The sequence below is a fragment of the Myripristis murdjan genome, chromosome 10 (assembly GCF_902150065.1).
Source record: "Myripristis murdjan chromosome 10, fMyrMur1.1, whole genome shotgun sequence".
NCBI lineage: Eukaryota > Metazoa > Chordata > Actinopteri > Holocentriformes > Holocentridae > Myripristis > Myripristis murdjan.
The window spans coordinates 18,341,996-18,362,830 of record NC_043989.1 but is presented as its reverse complement, the minus strand read 5'-3'; the positions used below and the strand labels follow the sequence as shown (position 1 = coordinate 18,362,830).

Genomic DNA, 20,835 nt, shown 5'->3' with positions numbered 1-20,835 from the left:
ACGCTAGCTGTTGTGTGTTTATTATAGAATTAGAGCTGCATAGAGGAGCTTCGTGCTGCTACGCGGAGTGAACAGGTGGAATTGGGCATCACGCATATATTCAATTATAACTGATTTTTTTAGTAAACTGAAAATGTAAAGGTTTTAAATGTATTGTTTTACTTTGCATGTTATGCTTTAAATAAAAACATGCATCAATAACACTCATGTGAGCAGAATTCCAAGCAGTCACATAAGGGAACTAAATACATCACTTCTGTGCAACTCGGGTGTCAAAGAAAATTGACTTTCAGTATTATTAACACCAGTGCTACCCACTTGCAACTTTGCTGGGTCGTTCAAGTGCGTCTGTGTCGTAATTGCAATATTTCCGAACGCATTAGAGGGCACTGAAACGCCACGTGAATACGTCATCATCAAGCCCCTTCCTCGACCACTGCTTTTCAAACTCCCACAGCGCGCCTTTATTGTCCAGTACTTTATTTTATTGACTGGTATCTTCCAGTTAATTTTATTTTACTAATTTGATCCAAATGATAAAAAGCGTAAAACAAACAATGCATACATTATACATATGTGAGGTATATTGTTCAAGTTATATTTTCCTTACTCTATTAAATTGATGTAGACTTTGAGTCTGTGCGTTTTCCGCCCACCCGCATTGTGCAAAGAACCGGCCGTACTCTGTCTCTGATTGGCTAAATCCAATCCTAGCCCCACCCACCAAAGCCGACGACTGGCAACGAGCCAATCGGAGATATAGGGTGGGTCTTCGCGGAATACGGGTGGGAAAAATAAGGTAAGGTAAGCCAGCATAATGAATTTATGCCAGCGCCACCCATAAACATATATATAAAAAATGCGCCATTGACCGGTTGTGTTTTTGTTTTGAATGAATAATGCAATTTCAATTATATGATCGAAATTTCACTTTTTAATCCGCAAACAGAAAGTGGCACAGCGCTACACATGTGTAGGGATTCAGGAAAAAAATCATCACATTCTTGAAAATAATAAAATTATCGTTTTAATAACTGGGATGAACGGTCTGTTGATAGTGACGTGTACTCTTACTGTAAATATACTCCTCACACTCAAGAAAGTGGGAGGGTTGCCATCACTTAATATGGCAGCAGCCTGTCTGGCTTCAACGTATGACGAAGGTTTCCGTTCTAGTCTCCGTGCGGGAGTGAAGCCTCTTTGCCAGCAGTATCTTTAACCTATGAACTCCAGAGTGTGCCAGTACTCCGCCATATTGACTGTTGTCTTGACTGGAGGAGATAGAGAACATTTGAGGTCCAAGAAGGAACGAAACTGTGCTCGTAAACCCTCTAAACTGGTGCAAACTGGGCCAAAGGATATTACAAAACACCCGCGAAATGGCGAGAAAGAAAAGCAAGCAGCAAGGGGTTGCCCAGAAGGAGCTGGTACCCGGACAGCAGAGCATATCGAAGAACCCCGTCTCTCCCGGCGATGCAGCTGGCGTTGGTGGCGGAGATGCAGGGCTGGATAGACTGGCCACCAGGGCGAACCAGGTAGCTAGCAGCAAGCGAAGCGCTGCAAACACGGCTAGTTAGCCTCTGAGCTAACACTTCTCTGCTAATCCAGGCATCCTCCATTGTGCTTATATTTATGTAGATCCTGTAAAGATGGAGTTCCATTATGTCTCCCCGATTCAAAGTTATTTTTTTCGCCGTTTACAGTCTAATCGGGACGCGCTGAGTGCTCATGTCGTTTGCTACATTAGATAAGCAATTAAATAAATAATACGCTTACCTTAGCGAAAAGGGGCATCACATCAGGCGCTGAGGCAGTGTGGCTAGCGCTGCAACCCCTCTCCACTGGACAGGTGACATTGTGTATCGGACAGGGCGTCCTGTTTCCAGCATTTTGAACTCTTCACCCATCCTGCTAACGTTAGCCACCAAGCAAGCCAGGCTAAAAGCAGCTAGCTAGCGTGCTGCAAATGTGCTTTTTGGTTTCACTTGAAATCATCTACAGTTTTGACTCAACTAGCGGCTAACCAGCTAGCTAAGTGGCTAGCTGAAGGAGACATCGTCTTCTGACTGTAACGGCCAACTCTCAAACTTAACCGGCGTTATGTGTTGATCTAATTACTCTTTTTCTTCTTGATTTATACTCTGCCAAGATATCAGTGCGACACAAGCTACCGGTAAAACCCATAGTGCATGTAGTTATTGAGCAGGATGTGAGTTAGTGGCGTTAACAGGCTCACAACTGAGGGTAACTACTGTACTAAACCAATAGAAGCAGCCTTGCATGCATCAGGCTGGACCACCGTTGCAACCCATCAGCTAGTTTACCCAGCCTGCGACCTTAGCTTCACTATTTGCTTGATTGTCACTTGCATTTGCATTGCAGTTTATTTTATTTGTTTTTATATTTTTATATATTTTTTATTTTTTTACCACATGCATTGTTGTATGTACAGTCAAGCATCCTGCAGACAATTTGATAATTTAGCAGTGCAAGAAACAAATCTTGTTTTAAAACAGAAGTGTGTTGCAAATTGTCACAGGAGCTGGGAGTGCTGGTTGTTTACAGTTTCTGAATCACCTGGTCTTCCTGTCAATCTCAGTGTAATGCCATAACAACGCTGATCATATGCCTTTCATTAACTTCTCCATCCTCTCATCCTTCTCCTAGCCTATGCACACCTGCTGCCTCCTGTGCCACCGCGAATTTAAGGACTGGGGAGCAGGCTCTGTGAACGGGCTCCCCGGGGGCCACGGGACCAAGCTGGCTGATGCTGTGCCTGCGCTCTCTCAGGCCCTTTTGCGCGAGGTGCCAGGGCGTAAGCTTGCTGATGCGGTGCCCTCACTCTCCCAGTCACTGCTGGGAGAGGTGCCTCTGTGGATCTGTCAGAGCTGCCGGAAGAGCGTGGAAGAGGAGGAGAGGCGGAGCACCCAGGAGCAGCCGACGGCGGTAAATAAGACAAGGCTGATTTGGGTCATATTGCTAGATCCTTGTCATCACTTTTTTGTGTTACTTCAAGTCAAGCTGTGTTGCATGTCCATTAACTGAGGTGATCTTCTTTATATCACATAAGATATTTGCAAGTGTATCTGTCTATTAGGGCTGAACGATATGGTTTAAAAAAAATCACATCACAGTTATTTTGACATAATATATATTGCAGTTGTGACGTGATTCACAGGTTTAGTTAGGAATAATTATTTTTTCATAATTTTGATTTTCACAAAAAAAGTTGATGTGACTGTTGCTTGGGTCAGTACCAAACAAATGTTTACTTATGTCTGGAGCATACGATTTGTTGGGTAGCACCATAATACTTCTGTTAATATAGGTATTTTGTCACACATTTTATTGTTATTGAAAAACTGTAGCTCTTACAGGTTGGACATTGCATGTGGCCATATTTCAGTTCCAGTAATAGTTTAAAATACAATTTTAGTTTTGTCTCCTCAAAAGTTTCCCATTTTGTATATTACATGTGTCCTTTGTTTGGCATATGAAAGGCAGCCACGGCTATGAACTTTGCTTTCTTCGTCACTTTTACAAGAACATTTTTCATCTTAAGCAGATGAAATCTTTCTTAAAGTGAATACTTGTTATCACCCTTACACCTTACTCTGCTTTCACATCTCATCTGGTAAACATGACAATTAAGAATCTCTTCCTTCTTTGTGGTAATGTTTTGTTATTACCTTCTCGCAACACGCTTACAAATGCTCGAAAACAGTAGTAATTCAACAGTGGCATGATTGCTGCCCAGTCTTCTCCTAGATCTTTTTCATGATTTTCTACTTAAACCAAATCAACACATTTGAAACATGTTTTTCTTTGTCATGTCATATTCGACAAATCTGTGTTACCAAGATTTAAAGGAGGGAAGCATTTTCACACTTACAGCCACTTGAGCGTCTCAAATTATAGGCCTGTGTGGCCAGCCAGGTTAACCTAATAGTTTTTTTTGTTTGTTTTGTTTTGTTTTGTTTTTACTCAGGTATCGTTGTCACACTCATCCTCCTGTAAGTCCCAGAGCTGTGGGAACGGTTACCCGGAGCAGAGCTCTGTGGATTGGGACCCAAGCTCCTTCCTGTCAGCCCACAAGCTTTCGGGTCTTTGGAACTCTGCCCACACCAACGGAGGGGTCCACTGTAACCACAATGCTTCATCACACTCGCAGCAAGGTCAGTCATCACAAGTCCCCTCAGTGGGTGTTTTTGGTCATATGCCATATGCTTTGCCTTTTTTCCAACTGGTGTTCTTCTAAATATTGTATTTGGTCACACTAATGATAGTACTAGAACTCACTGAAAAGTACGTAATCAAAATGGTTCAGTCAGTGATATAAGTTGAATTCACATTGTGGTGGTGAAATGGACAGGGATGAGGTTGGAATCAGTTGCTTGGATTGTAAAAGAAGGGCCAGGTCAAAAATAACTCGAATTGTCCTTTTAACACTAGCCACATACCTCCATGCCTGGTGGCTCATTTGGTTATCAGTAAATGCCTCATACCTTTCGGTCAATTTTTCGGCTGTTTGTCAGCCATGTCTGAGAAGAACAAAGAGGTGTCTTGTGAAGGCTTATAATGCTCTGCTTTCTAAGTTCCTCAGAGCTCAGCACCATCAAGGCGGAATAATACTTTTAGATGTGCTTGTTGTCAAAACTATTAAATGCATTCATACTGCTGAGATATTTAAAAATGACCCAATTTCCACTGAAACTGTAACATCAACATGATTTAAGTCAAATGCAGTGGAATTGGCTTCGATTCCCTTTTTATGTTCACATGTCCCATTTGTAATAAATATCAAATAAGAGGTTGCGGACAAAATAATGGTTCATTAGCAGTTTTCTCTTGTTAATGTTAAGGTTCATATTTATACCCACACATAATACTGATTAGCTTTATGTAGATTTTGGCCTTGTGTCACAAAATTATTTCTTTAAAATAGGTATAGGTATCCAGTGTTTTGAAATGTGAACCAAAGTAAGCTGAGCTGTAAACTATGTCTTAAATCAAAAGTAAGTTTGACTAAAAAAAGAGTAATTAGCAATTAGCAACTCTGTAGTGAAGCCATTAATAAGAATCAATCAGGTTGATAGAAAACTAGAATAGTGCACTCAGTAGTGTGTAGATTTCCGCCAGACATATATCCCCTTTTCCAAATTACAGTGTACCCTGTGTGCTGAGCAAAGCTCAAGAGATTCAGCAACAAATGTTTAGTCAAACAGTTTTCTAATTATATATTAAATTACTGTATTATTCAAATATAATACAGTACAGAATTTTTAAAAATCCACCCTGAAACCCCCAGAGCCTCTCGAGTTTTAGATTTAGACCGAGATTTAGATCTTTTGCAACTCATTTATTCCTTTCTCTGTAGTAAAACAGTCAACAGATGTAAATGAAAATTCTCTAGAGTAACACCTTGTGCAGTGTTGCTGCTAGTTTGGCCATTACTTTAGCACGTCATTGTTTACATGTCTACACGTGTCACAGCTTCAGCTCAAGCTGTTAAGACTTGTGCTCCTGTCTGCACTCGTGAGTGTGCAACAGAATTTCAAGTGTGCCTCCGTTCTGTGAAGTAGTGAGAAAATTGACAGCGAGCATTTTCAGGTCATGGATAAACTGAAAATTAAACATTGACATGTCACATCAGAGTGAGCCTGAATGTATTGAGAATTACAGTTTTATTGGGGTCGGCTTGTGTGTTTGTTTGTTTGTTTGTTTGTTTGTTTTATGAATGAGTGAGCATTTGGTGCCTGTGTTTGAGAGAGTTGTAAACAGCTGTATCATTAAATTTTGGGTTGAATTGATTCTGATGGAGAATGTAAGGTCCAGGTTTAAATTGAATGGAATGATCCATTAAGTGTTGGCAGGCTTCGAAGTAATTATAGGTATGCTATTCCATATTGGACTGTGAAGAAATATATTTGTTAGTATCTTTAAAGGAAACTAAAATCGAGCATTTGATTTTGTTTTGAACTGAACACTATGATGAGAAAGTTGAGTTCAGGCTGCAAGTTTCCAGATTTGACTTGGGACCCAGGGGCTTTCCCCTGGATTTTATACAGGATTTAGAAATAATATTGTCAGTGTGGTTGGTGCTGCACAGCGATGGGAGCTGAAGAATCTCAAAGAGCAGTAAAGCTCGCATTGCAGTTCAGTGTAAAGCATTATCTAACTGATACAAAAATAAATTGTGTAGTTAGTACTTTTCCATGTAAGTAGTCTGGGAAAATATTTACATATCTGACCTTTAAAGTGTAATAGGCAGGCAAAACGTAAAAATGATAAGAGTTAAACGGCACAGTGGACCTCTGTTCTGTTTAGAATTTATGGGGTATTAGATTATTTGGTAGAGGTTATTTAGTTCATAACTGCAGTTTTACTTCTGCTTCAGCAAATACTAGCATGTGTAATCTGGACAAATTTCATTCATGCTTGGGTAGTTGACAGCAGTTGTAAATGATAAGAGTGTGTGAACACATTGAGTGGAGCTTTCCTATTCATGAACAGACAAAAGGAAATAGAACTGGCATATTTTGCTTTCAGGGACCTGGAAATTTTACATAGCATAGCCAGAAAATGGTTCCAAGCCCTGAATTATGTTGGTGAGCAAAGATATTAAGCTTTTTGAATATGTGTAAAATAGCTAATGAACATCTATTTAAAATAACACTGACTGGTCATTTACTTGTTGGCTTGAAAACAAAGTTTTTCTCCTTGACTGAAATGGTTTGTGACACTTGTCGCTTGATCGTAGCTTCTTTGTTGGACAGTTAAAATTAGATAGATAGATAGATAGATAGGTATACTTTATTGATCCCAGACTGGGAAATTCACACGTTACAGCAGCATCATCAATAAAAACAAAAAATAAAATAAAAATAAAATAAAAAAGTTAAAATTAAAAGTATATACAATAGAGACATGTGAAATGTGAAATATATACACTAAATACAATAAGGGCTAAGTATATACAATAAAGTGGCCTGAGAATATAAGATGTTTAAGTGTTGAAATGTAAGAAATGTAAGACATACTGATGAAAATAATAAATATGAAAAATGAGAAATACAGATAGTAGATGGTATGGTACAGGGTAAGCTTGACACCATGGTACCAGGAAAACCAAGTGGCAGAACCCGACGCCCGGTAATGGGATTCGGCGACTGTCCGACTTGATTTGATCCCATGGAATCACCACTTCTAATAAATAACAGTTAAGGTGCTGAGTGATGGATAATAAAATAAAATAAAATAAACAAGTAAGTAAGGTGCTGAGAAGTGGATAATAAGTGGATAATAAATTACTTCAGTTGGGAGATTGGGAGGGCCTGTAAAATCCAATGGGCAGGAGGATTTTGTTTTAAAACACATTATGGACCATAAACTGAGTGTTAATAACAAGAAATCTCATCACCTGGTGAAGCAATCTTTGAATCACTTGTATTATCAGCATCCCCATCAAATGCCTACAGATATATTATCGTAATTTTGTGCTACGGGCGAGTGAAAATCAAAGCCAAGTTGGTGCTCAAGCTACAAACTTAAAATTGTACTGACATCCGTGGCACTAGTCAGAGTATTTCCGTGAAGCACAACAAATGAAAGTTCCTCCATTGTAAATTAATCAAAAGGTATTTTTCTTTCACAGGTGTAACAGGGGGACCGGCCTGTCACGAGAAAAGAGGATCTCATGAGGCACCTGGGAAATCTGCTAAAACGTCAGGGACCAAAGTGTGTCCCTACAGTCACCCCTCATCCCAGAACTCTAGTGTATCTTCTGCTGGGAACCCCCTGTCTACCTCAGCGGACCTTTGTAAGACCACTCCCAAGCACTTCAAAACCATGTGCCGTCGACCAACCCCACCAGGTGAGGGACATTTGACCTTGTGTACTTATTTGATTTTGTCACAGTGGTTAGCACTCCTGTGCTACAAAATTTTAGGTGAATTTGCATATAAAGAACCTGAATGGAAACACTGTAAATTCCAAAAACTCCATAAATTCGCACAAAGGTTTTTGCCCTTGGCTGAGATGGGTAAGTTGGTAAATCAAATAGGAGAAAATCTGATTAAGGCTGATGGAAACACTTTATTCTCATAATGCTGGCATAGCATTGGGGACCAATTCCTCCGTCAGACAACAAACAACAGTGGAGGAGACACTACACTGCTCTGTCCAAAATGCTGAACTGTGAACTGCTTTGAACAGGTTTGGTGCCGTGGACTGCCCCCCTGATAAAGAACACCTTGCTTTCATGAATAATCACTAGCGTATTAATTTACCATAGGACTGCATTTGATCAGCCATGTTTACTGAGGACTGGAATAAACACTAGCGAGCAGGTCATTCAATCTAATCTCTCTCTGTTTGGCTGACGGCGTTTGATTACATTGTATTAAGGCGTCCTTTTCAGGATAAATCACATAATGTAGTTGATGGAAGCCTGCATTAAGTTAAATTTCCTTTTGCCAAATTTTTGAAATATGCTGAAAATGTCCCAAACGTTTTAGATGGAAAGGTAGCTAGTTATAAATGAATGAAAACCATACGCTTTCAGATTCTTGAGGAACTTATTTACTGTAAGGAAAGATGCTTGAAAGCTTGCTATTCCAATTAAGATTTGCCAAAGACTTGATCCATTTCCTCATTTGCCCAGGTGAAGCCTTCCACTCCAGTGACCACCATCAACATTCGGACCTGTCTGTACCCCCCAACAGTCCCACGGGCCTGTCTTCCCAGCATTCCTCACTCCTGCCCCCCAAGCAGAGCTCTGGACAGCATGGCCATGTAACCTCTTCCTCCGGCACTGGTGTGGCTGCCCATGCTCCCTTCTCCCCACTGGTACCAAACCTACACGGCCCTACAGCCAAACTCACTTCTTCTGGTCCAGACAGCCCCACATCTCTCCATAAGCCAAGCCCCTGCAAGAACTCCCACATTCCGGCCGTCAACACACAACACAGCAAACTGAGCACCTCCCTCATGGGCTGTAATCATCCATGTAATGGACACAATGGGGGTACAGTGGCCTCCTCCAATGTCGGCCATCTAACAGCTGGGGCTTGCAGGTTAGTACTGATGTTTCTTGACCATGTGAAACTGAAAAATGAACGATTTAGTTGTAATGATTCAAAATCCAAACATCTTGTGTCAGAAGGGAATTGCCTTGGTAATGGTTCATGTCAATGTGTTTTTTTTGTTTGTTTGTTTGTTTGTTTGTTTTTTGTAGGGACCAGGCGTGTAAGGGCCACAAAATGACAAACGGGACCTTGTGCCACCCTCCGGCTGAGCTGGAGGAAGGAGAGGATGAAGACAGCAGCTCTGAGAGGAGCTCCTGCGCCTCCTCGTCCACTAACCAGAAGGATGGGAAGTACTGCGACTGCTGCTACTGCGAGTTCTTCGGACACAATGCGGTACTTTGAACTTTTTGTTGTGATCCTCTTTTGAAGTAGTCAAGAAGAATTTTCTTTACTAATACATTTTTTAAATTTTATTTTACTTTCTATTTTAATTTTTCTACAACAAAGTCACAAGAGGGTATCAATAATGTATGTAATACTTTGTTTGACCACAGCCTCCAGCTGCACCAACAAGCCGTAACTACGCTGAGATCCGAGAGAAGCTTCGCTCTCGTCTGACCAGGCGTAAAGAAGAGTTGCCTCAGCGTCAGGATTCAGAACTGACAGTGGCTGGTGCCATTGACAACAGGGACGTGGATGAATTGCTGGACTTCATCAACAGTTCTGAGCCTAAACCTGTCAACAGTGCCAAGGCTGCGAAACGGGCCAGACACAAACAAAAGAAGAAGGTATGGTAACTTGTAATGTAAAATCATGTCATGTATTTGATTAATTTCCATTTCAATTTCCGGATGCTCTTATGTATTACTAATAAGTTATCACTTTGGGTGTGTGTGTGTGTGTGTGTGTGTGCGCGCACTGCAGGAAAAGGCTCAGCAAGGCAACATGGAGGCTGCGAGCAGCGACTCCCACTCCAATCCGGCGGAGCCTGTTGACGAGCCCATTCCTGATGGATCTGACGCCAGCCGGTTGCTGGATTGGCCTCAGCTAGAGCTCGAGCGGGTCAACAGTTTTCTCACCAGTCGGCTGGAAGAGATTAAAAACACCATCAAGGACTCCATCCGGGCCTCCTTCAGCATGTATGACCTCAATCTGGATGTCAATGACTTTCCAAAGAAGGCAGCCACGTTGGAGGGGAACCATTTACTGTCGCATCTCAATGGTTCCTCAGACCTGCAGCAGATAGACCTTGACCTGGCTCCTCTTTCACTGGGAACCTTTAAGAGCCATCTGGACCTGGTTAACGGATGGGAGGACACAGCCGCAGTCTCATCCTCCAATACCCCCACCACGGCAGCAGGGGTCACTGCTGCGCCCAAGGACGTCCAGCGGCTGCATACTACCCCGAGCCTCTCCAAGCTCATAAGGGTTCGCTCCCCCGAGAGATGCACTTCCACTGGACCAGAGAGCCCCCCACAAGTTCCAGCCCAAGCAACAGTTAAATCTAAGGAGGACGCCGCTGACCCCAAGAACGCCACAGCTGGCGCCGGCTCTGCGAAGTCAAAGAAGAGTAAAAAGCAGCAGCAGAGACAGGAGCCGCCTGCATCAGAGCAAAATCCCAGCAAACCAACCAAAGCTGTCGCCGGGAATGAAACACAGAAAACCAATGAGTCAAAGGCCGCCGAAATGGGTTGTAATGGCTCAAAAGCTGGGAGCAAACAGCCTCAGTACTCTGCAGACAACCAGAGAAATGGGCCCAAGAAATCAGAGGAGGGCAGATCATCCAGACAAGCAGCCAGTGGAGCCAGTAGTGGTCTCTCCAATGCACAAAGGGGGAAAGGTGACACAGAGACACGGGGAGGTCGATCTGAGCTGGATTCAGATGGCAAAGCACACCACACCACTCCATCAAATGGCCAGCAACAGCAGCAGTCCAAGGGAAAAAACAAGAAGAACAAGAACAAGGGAGAAAAATCCAGCAGTGCTATTGGTACATTAACCTGTCTTTTGTTTTTGTTTTTGTTTTTTAAAACCACACCTTGCATGTTGTGAAGTCTTGTTTAAGAATTAACCTTTTCATCTCATTCCATGTTATTATTGTTTTTTCCTAGATGATGTATTTCTCCCTAAAGATGTGGATCCAACAGAAATGGATGAGATTGATCGGGAGGTCGAATACTTCAAAAGGTACGTGCAGTGCCATTGGTGTTGCATGAGTGCTGCTGTTACATCTGCCCATCATCTTACACTGATTAATTGTTCTTACATCACTAAAATCTTTTTTTTCCCTCTTTGTGTCTCCCTGTTTACTCTAGGTTTTGCCTTGATTCTGCAAAACAAACACGCCAGAAGGTAGCAGTGAATTGGTCCAACTTTAGCCTCAAAAAGGTTCCTTCAAATGCAGCTCAATAACTTGGATGAGTGCCAGAATAAAACTTCCACAATGAACTGTCTCGATAGAACCCTGTTCGGCCTGAGGCCTTTTCTCATTCCCTGTTTTCTTCTCTTCCTTACTAAGCCAAGGGACCCTGGTTCAATTTTTTTTCTTCTTTTTTTCCCCCATTCAGAAGACTGAAATACTTGCGGCTAACAAGCCAGGGATCATTCACAAGGCCAACTCTACCCTTTGCTATCTTTGCAATGTTCACTATATGAGAGGTACAAAATGGAAAAAGGCATCTGTTAAATCCACTGCATCCATGTGCTTAATCATGTAGTCTGTAAACAGTTACCTTACATGAAATAAATATGTTTTTATCACAAATCTGAGACATTTTAACGTTGTTAAAGTTATGAATTCCAATCAGTGCAATTGGGTGCTCTCAGTATATTGTTGCTCATCCCTTACTACTACATTGTGCATCGCATTGTGATTTTTCTGGCTTACTTGCCACCACTCCAAACCCACTAGAAACTAGAGAAACTTAGAATATATGACAGTTTGAAGAATGTCCTGTTATGGAGGAGCTTAAGACAAGAAATTGTTAGCGTAATCCGGGGGATAAACACACTTGCACCCTCCACTTTTCATGAGGGGGATTCATGGCATTCTGCTCTGATGGAGGTGACTATTGCATTGATTGAGCCATGCTTATCCTTTCAGTGTTTTCTCACAAGCAAACTGCAGTGCATTTGGTGGTTGTTGGTAGTTTTTAATTGGAATAGCTTGCTCAATTATTAATTCTGATCAACAAATTATTTAGGAATCAGTAATAGATGAAATAACAAACGCTTCATGGCCTGTCTACTATGCTGTTATCTTTTTGTATGAAATTGTGAAATGAAGTTCTTTTTAAAAAAAAAAAAAAAAAAAACATGAATGTTTGCAAAGTTATCAGTACGCCAACAACACTAATATAAACTTGTGGAAAAAAAAATTTACTGTGTATAACACTTGGCTCACAAAATGCATCTTACAAGATGTAATAATGACTTAAATTCAAAATTCCCCATGCATGATATGTAAAAAAAATGATACTGTTCTCCCCCAATGCTGTATTGGGCAAAGTTCACTGTGTCTGTTGCTTCAATGTCTATCCTCCCTTGGTGTTAAACTTGAACTATTATCTCCTCCATGGTGTTCTATAATATAGCTCTATAATCTGACACGTCGTCAACTCACTCTGTTGTCCAGTAGAAAGACGTTTAAACCCCCTACCACTGTCTGCATCCCTGAACTGTTATTTTGGCCCTTAAATTCCAGCAGTGACACAGCTCTTGCAGTTAAAGCTACAACAGTTCATTTAAAAGTTGGGACCTATTGCATAATATCACACACACCTTTTTTTCACTGTTTGTACATATTCAGTGATATTTTTTTTCCTTAGGGCCTTTTGAGCCTTTGTCATGACTTTCTGGGGGTTGTGTGTGTGTGATATATTATTTAAACCATGCTACTATTTTCACATTGCTGTGACCTTGGTGGCATCCTCCACCTCTGTTTAAGGTATCTGAAGTCCAAGTCTTGATTATCCTTTGATGATGAAACTGACTCAAGAGTTGATACTGTTGGGACTAGGGCTTTACAGTGGTCACCACGATTTATTTGAAGGCTTTCAGTGAGATGGGTTATTTCTTTCCTAAATCTGTGCTGAAATTTTGTTTTCATATAACATCTCTGATGCTTTCCAGGTTATATTCAACTAGAGAACATTATCTTAATGTTTGGAATGTAGATTTATACTATACCAGTAATAGCCAAGTGTATGTTGGCTTATTTGTTTTCTTTTTTTATTATTATTATTATTCACTTTTGATACTGTGAAAATCTTTCGTTCAGAAAGATTAAAAACAATACAGTTTTGACAAAATAAAGTGTGGTGTTTGCTTTCTAAGATCATTTTTGGGTCTCATGTTTTTCATGAGCATGAGACGCTTCAGTGTAACAAGGTCATGCTGACAACTCGCCTACAGTCATCAGTCTGGATGAAGCGAGGCGCTCCGGAGCTTCAGTCCACCTTCTCTCCGCGGCCCTGAGAGAGTCACAGTGACGCCTCGAAGAAGTTTGACTTCTACTGCTTTCCGTACACAAACAACTCGACTGCGTTGTTGTGTCGTCTGAAGTGTGCGCTGCATTCAGTCATGTGTCGTAGATAATTATTACTTTTCCACTTTGCTATTTATTATTTTTTACAGGTAGGACACTGCTCCATTGGTAACTAAAATGGAGACCGAAAGTAGACCGAAAAAGGTGAGTAGGAAGTGTGTTACACATGAACTAGCTACTCCAGCTAACCGCTAGCAAGGCTCAGACAACAATACTGTGCTAGTTGTTAGCATATGTGCACTAGCCACACACAAGGTTAGCTTACTATATCCTACGAAATGTTACCGTTGAACTGTCAGAAATGTATGTTCAATCGTTAACATAACTTTTCTGAAAAGTAACGCTGAGCCCGTTAACCATGTAGCTGTTATAAAGCCACAGATTGCCGTTGATGCCTGTTGGATAAGTAACCGTTAGCGTGAAGGAGCGTAGCGCTAATATTAACTGCCATGTCTGAATATGTAGCTAGCTTACGTTAACGTAAACAACATATATATAAAGTGGAGAGCAATTTAAACTTACATCTGGGTGTGTTGCGTAATTTAAGTTTGTGAAATGATTTTAACGCTGCTTCATTTGTTTTTAACAGCGTAAATTTGAACATGTAACGTTAGCTCTTTTCAAGATTGGAATTACAAGTTAGTTAAGGAGGAACAGGTGTACAGTTGGATCTTGACAGATTATTTTAGGAATAAATGATTTAGCCAACAGGACATTCATAGTGGCAAGGTAAATTTTAGGAGCAGCTTTCAGAGTCCTGCATATGGATTTCAGGATTTAAGTATTTAAAAGGTAGGGGATGTAGCTAGGGGACAAGTCCTTGATTAACCCATACATTTTCAACAAAATATTGAAATCAGTCGACAGCCAGTCACTGTAAGGATGGGTGTAATGTGATAACCTTGCCACAACATTTTTTCACTGTCTAGAGTCAACCAAACTGTCTGCTTAAGGCAAATCATATGATGTTGCATTAATTAAAACATTTCTGTGTCACTTATTTTATTTTGGGAGCATTCCTTGATATTCCCTGTCTTTGATTCACAACATCAGCAGAGGATGTGTGCTGCTGGACTGTTCACTTCAAAGCCTACTTTTACCACCAGTCCAGCAGGTTTTCCACTGTATAAATGCTCTATACTGTAATGAAAAGTCCTATGAAAATAAGCTGTTCTTGCACAGTTCTCTGACAGCCAAGGCAACAGCTTCCCAAGCCTTCAAAATTTCAAATAAAGAGCAAAGGCAGATCAACCAAACCCAATAGATCCAGTAAATAGCATTGTATGATACAGCATTGTGGTTACATCTATTAGGATTCGGATGTTTGGTCCAAATACAAGCTCCTGGGGGAAGCTGTTGCAGCAGAACAGCTGCTTTTTGCCACATGGTATCCTGTCACGATTTCCTTCAAAGTTTTGCATGAGTAGTGTTCAGACTGAAGATTTAATAAATGGAAATGAGTTACAGTGGGATCTTAAAGCCACTCCAGCTAAATCCTCACCAGCTGCAGGGACACTTTTTGTAGTTGATGCTGTGCTCTGACCGGTGTGTGGATGGTGACAAGCTAGGAGTGAATTTCTCCTTTTTGGATTAAAAATAATAATGACAGTAATCATGTTCATGTCATGTATTTGTACAGAGATCCTATGGGGAGGGAGAAAAGGCAGGTTCAGAAGGATCTGAGGATGATGACTACGTTCCATATGTTCCTGTCAAAATAAGAAAGCAACAAATGGTAGGTTTGCCTCCACCCTTGCACTTATGGGCGTGAGATCGGGACAATACAGGTTGCTCTATTGTTCTTGAGTAACCAAACATCACTATAAATTGTGTGTTTTCCTTGCAGTTGCAGAAGATGTTACGGTTGCGAGGGAAGGCAGTGGAGGAGGAGCAGAAAGACAGTGGGGGAGAGCAGCGGGATGAGGATGAAGGTCTTGGTCCACGCTCCAATGTCAGTCTCCTCGACCAGCATCAGCACCTCAAGGAGAAAGCAGAAGGTATCTGGGTTACACAAAACCAACATTGGATTGTGAAGGACAGTTCCCACCACAATTCTGTCATCTATATAAGATCATGCTTGTCTGGTTGTTGAATAGAAATATAGTGAAGGTGATTGTCTTACATTTCAACTATTGTTGTGTGTTTCTGTCTGCAGCTCGTAAGGAGTCAGCCAAGGAGAAGCAGCTGAAAGAGGAAGAGAAGATTCTTGAGAGTGTTGCAGAGGGTAGAGGTAAGAACGATGACCTTGTCCCGGTCCTATGAAGGAATGTGGAGCTAATAATACTACTAATAATACTATTTTAAGATGTTAAACATTAAGTGCAAGATAGTTTTAACATGTTCAATTAATGTTGGGGTATTTCAATTTTTTTCTTTCAGCTCTGATGTCTGTGAAAGAAATGGCCAAAGGTATCATATATGATGATCCAATCAAAACTAGGTGAGTTTTTCATGAATTAATTCTATTACACTGTGTTGTATGTGGAGTACTTTCATCTGTCCTATAACCTGAATGTTCTTTGTAGTTGGAAGGCGCCACGTTATATTCTGAATATGCCCGAAGCAAGACATGAGCGCGTTAGGAAGAAGTTCCACATCCTGGTCGATGGAGACGGTATCCCCGCTCCAATCAAAAGCTTCAGGGAGATGAAATTTCCACCAGGTTTCACCATTCCCTGTTCCACAAATGAAAACAACTAGTAGCTGATTATGCCATTCTGTTTGTATGAACCCTTTATTTGTGTCGTGTTATTAACAAGTGGTAACAAATCACTGTTCATTATGTTTGCAGCAATTCTGAAAGGGTTGAAAAAGAAAGGCATTGTGCACCCCACACCAATTCAAATTCAAGGAATCCCTACAATGTAAGCGTACCGCAAATTATTTTACAGTCTGGTTTTGGTAACTTCACACTTGCTGTTCATCAGTTGACTCTGGCTGTTTGTCTGCAGTCTGTCAGGTCGAGACATGATTGGTATCGCCTTCACTGGTTCGGGAAAGACCTTGGTCTTTACTCTGCCCATTATCATGTTTGCCCTGGAGCAGGAGAAGAGGCTGCCTTTTTGCAAGAGAGAGGGACCTTATGGACTCATAATCTGTCCATCGGTAAGACATTCAAGTCAAACCTCTTTTCATTGGTAATAGACTTTGAAATAAATATCATGTTTGTTTGTGGCTCAAATGTGTTATTTTTTGGTGTTTTAAGTTTTATCACTCGGCCAGGGAGCATATGAGTTGCACATGCAATACAGTTTTCTGGTCTTCATACTGTCAATAAGTCTTCATAAATCCATTTTTACAGGTAGACTTTTTGCATGTTGAGACAGCAGTCAAAATTTTCCACATACTGTAATTCCCATTAGCGAAAACACTGCCTGCCAGGTTTAGAAAGTGGGGAAGAAAATACCATATTTATAATTTTTGGCAGTGAGGCCACTTATAGTATGTTTACATTTGGATTAGTAATCAGATTGTTACAGGCACTGTAAATTCCTATTTTCTCTCCTCACCATTTGCACTTATGACATGGTTACAGTTCTTGTTATTTATCATTGTTTTAGAATTTTTACTAAACTTTTGACTTCATGAGCATATGTGATTTTATTACCCCTCCCTTTCCTCCAGCGAGAGTTGGCGAGGCAAACCCATGGCATCATAGAGTATTACTGCAAGCTGCTGGAGGAAGAGGGCGCCCCTCAGCTGCGCTCTGCCCTCTGCATAGGAGGAATGTCTGTCAAGGAGCAGATGGAAGTGGTGAAACAGTAAGTAAAAGCACAGGCTTGTGTCAAAAAATAGATTCCTGCCTTTCACTGAGAATTTGCAATTTGAGTTGGTGTTTGAAAGAAAAGATCACTCAGCTACTCAAGGAGAAATTTAGGTTTATTTCATTAACTAATGCATTTCAGCAATAATAGCCTCCATCAGGGATACAGATTTGCATGCATACTAGACAACATATTTTACAATGTATAGGATGGCCCATAAACTTATAATCCATATGTTTGGTGTCACTTGATGTAAGACTCCTTGCAGGATTTTAACTGTGGAAGGACAGAATCACACTTTAAATTATGTACAGTGAGGTAGAAGATTAAGAATGTGCTATTTCAGTTCAGTGATGATGTCACTGTGCTTGAATTTTGCATTTTTAAACAGTAATTTTGGAGGTTCTTTTTCAGTTCACTTCACCCTTTGAATTGGCATTACTTAGACATGGAATATGTGTCTTTTAGCACCACTAGCTTCATTTAGTGACATTACACAAAATAAATAATGGCAGAATGACAGGTTGAATCTGACTTTATGTCTTACACAAAAGTGAAAAGAGAATGGGCCTGATCACTGTGTGTCCTCTTGGTTATAGTGGTGTCCACATGATGGTTGCCACTCCTGGCAGACTTATGGACCTGCTGCAGAAGAAGATGGTAAGTCTGGACATTTGCCGCTACCTGGCACTGGATGAGGCTGATAGGATGATTGACATGGGCTTTGAGGAGGACATCAGAACCATCTTCTCCTACTTCAAGGTCAGCTTTGTGATGTTAACCCCCCAAATGTCAGAAATCATTTAATCACTGCATCTGATGTTTTCCCCCCTATTGTCCTCATTTTTAATAGACTGTCTGTTATCTCTTCATTTAGGGCCAGAGACAAACCCTGCTTTTCAGTGCCACTATGCCAAAGAAGATCCAGAACTTTGCCAAGAGCGCACTGGTCAAACCTATCACGATAAATGTTGGCAGAGCTGGTGCTGCCAGCTTGGATGTCATCCAGGTACATTCATCTTGCAGTGCAGTGGATTTGACACTGTTCAGTCTCAGTTAAGGTTATGGCACAGTAGTCAATTAACAAGCCCACTGATGTGAAAGACGGGTGAACTGTACTTAAAAACATTTTTTGTCTGTGTGAACAGGAAGTGGAATATGTCAAAGAGGAGGCCAAGATGGTGTACTTGCTTGAGTGTCTCCAGAAAACTCCACCTCCTGTCAGTACTTCTGCATGTTATCAAATTGACATAAGCCTAAAGTCGATATTTCAAAACAAAGGTCAGATGTTAAAAATTTTCTTCTGTCTTACTCACAGGTGTTGATGTTTGCTGAGAAGAAAGCAGATGTGGATGCCATTCATGAGTATCTGTTGCTAAAAGGAGTGGAGGCTGTGGCTATCCATGGAGGAAAAGGTTAGGAGGATTTTTATTCAAATAATTAAAATACATGATACTCATAGCAGTTAGCTCCTGGCTGCATCGATGCCTTTTACCCATCTCTGTGTTCATGATCTGACTTCAGTGGTGAGAGAAGTTACGCTGTCTTAAAAATTACTCTGAGTCAGATTAGTGTGTTTTGAACTTGAGAGTGCGGAAACACATCATCCATTAGATGAGTATTTAAGGCTGAGTATGTGAATTTAGAATATCCAGAATAGGACTGGACATAAATCTTCCCTCTTGTAGTTACTAATTATTACCACCAGATGCCATCCTGCTTTCAAATGTGTCTTATACCACTTCAAAGTTTGATTAAAGCTCAAAGGCAAAGGGAAGTTTTGTAAATTGTTTACTTCACAAATTGTCATATTCAATATTTGTGATATATGCCTGTGTCACACTAAATAACAAGGTAATATTTCTTGATGTTTTCAGATCAGGAGGAAAGAACTAAAGCTATTGAAGCATTCAAAGAAGGAAAGAAAGATGTGTTAGTAGCCACAGACGTTGCCTCCAAAGGTCTGGATTTCCCAGCTATACAGCATGTGGTGAATTACGACATGCCCGAGGAAATAGAAAACTATGGTGAGAGAAAATGTCAATGATCTGAATTGTGTGGCCATAGAAAATCATCAAAATTGCTTGGTATGCAGTCTTGAGTTATACTCGGACTTGTTGAGACTGATTTGTTGAACATTTTTCTTTCTTAGTCCATAGAATTGGAAGAACAGGACGATCAGGCAAGACTGGTATTGCCACAACTTTCATCAATAAAGGCTGTGGTAAGAAACATTAAAAATGACTAAGAGCAAAAAATGTCTCATTCATTTGTATGGAAGATCATTAGAAGAAGAAAAAGAACATTAGAAGATGAGTAATGATTTTCCAAGCTGATTTGTACAGAACCCCCCAGCGGTCATCTGAGGGAAAAAAAAAACATTACAAATCCATGCCTACGGATTTGTAAATCGTGCCCACGAATTACGAATCCATCCCCACAAAATCCAAGCGCACTGCTCCCAAATCCGCAGACATGGATTTGTAATTCATGGGCATGGATTATGAATCCGAGAGCATAATTTGTAAACCGTGCACACTGATTTCTAAACCCAGAGTACAGATTTGTGTTTTTGTTTTTTCTAAGCTGACTCAACTGAGTGTTTTTAGTTGGCTAAATTGAATGGTAAATGATAGTAACACTAAACAAGTGTGTCCTCTGCCACAGATGAATCAGTACTGATGGATCTGAAAGCCCTACTGATTGAGGCCAAGCAGAAGGTTCCTCCTGTGCTCCAGGTGCTCCAGACCGGAGACGAGACCATGCTGGACATTGGAGGTAAAGTATTCACGCCAGCTCTCTCAAACATATCTCTTTCCCTCAGCCTACATTCTCAAGACTCAGTAGCATTTCCCTGATTTGCTTTTTTGAATTGGTTTCTTCATTCCTTGGTGTATCTTTTCCACTTTGGTCTGATACAGTGGTTCTTAGTGTTGGATTGATACATGTAGCCGAGTTTCTTCTATCTGCCATGTTCAGTGTTTGTGAACCCTTGACTTTTCTCTAACATACATGATTTTTGTGGTTTCACAGGAGAGAGAGGCTGTACATTTTGTGGCGGTCTGGGCCATCGTATCACAGACTGTCCTAAGCTGGAGGCCATGCAGACCAAGCAGGTTACCAACATCGGGAGGAAAGACTACCTGGCTCATAGCTCAATGGACTTTTAAGGGCTTTTCTCGTCATGGATGATTGTCAAGTGCGGGACTGGATTGAGAAATATTTCAGAGAAAATTGTATTGTCATTTGCATCATGTTATTGAATTAAGGAAGTGTATTTTTTTTTTATTATTGCAGATCTGTTAGCAAAAAGGATTAAGCTTGCACATTTTTTTGCCATTTTTTCTTCATGCTTGTTCCTACTGTGCTTTTGTAATATACTTTTAGTTGTCTGTGATTGTAAATAAACAAAAATTTCTACTATTCTTCTTTTGTTTCCATATGAGAGAAGCTCTGGTAAGGTTATTGCTAAAACAAGTGTAATAACGCAATGTGTACT

At 40.7% G+C, this 20,835-nt stretch overlaps 2 protein-coding genes across 2 annotated transcripts; both read left to right on the top strand.

The window, feature by feature from the left end:
- Positions 1-1,186: 1,186 nt before the first annotated feature.
- Positions 1,187-12,409, top strand: fam193b (family with sequence similarity 193 member B). The gene is made up of 10 exons (XM_030061856.1): positions 1,187-1,535; positions 2,668-2,946; positions 3,989-4,175; positions 7,655-7,873; positions 8,663-9,074; positions 9,236-9,419; positions 9,581-9,814; positions 9,951-11,016; positions 11,138-11,213; positions 11,342-12,409. Exons 1-10 carry the CDS (start codon positions 1,380-1,382, stop codon positions 11,436-11,438), a joined length of 2,910 nt encoding a protein of 969 aa, XP_029917716.1. The 5' UTR covers positions 1,187-1,379; the 3' UTR covers positions 11,439-12,409.
- A 1,118-nt stretch (positions 12,410-13,527) lies between these two features.
- Positions 13,528-20,759, top strand: ddx41 (DEAD (Asp-Glu-Ala-Asp) box polypeptide 41). The gene is made up of 17 exons (XM_030062548.1): positions 13,528-13,716; positions 15,212-15,307; positions 15,419-15,569; positions 15,728-15,802; positions 15,952-16,012; positions 16,098-16,234; positions 16,364-16,436; positions 16,524-16,677; positions 17,197-17,333; positions 17,936-18,098; positions 18,214-18,345; positions 18,485-18,556; positions 18,655-18,751; positions 19,214-19,363; positions 19,489-19,560; positions 20,004-20,114; positions 20,370-20,759. Exons 1-17 carry the CDS (start codon positions 13,690-13,692, stop codon positions 20,504-20,506), a joined length of 1,845 nt encoding a protein of 614 aa, XP_029918408.1. The 5' UTR covers positions 13,528-13,689; the 3' UTR covers positions 20,507-20,759.
- The last annotated feature ends 76 nt before the right edge of the window (positions 20,760-20,835 follow it).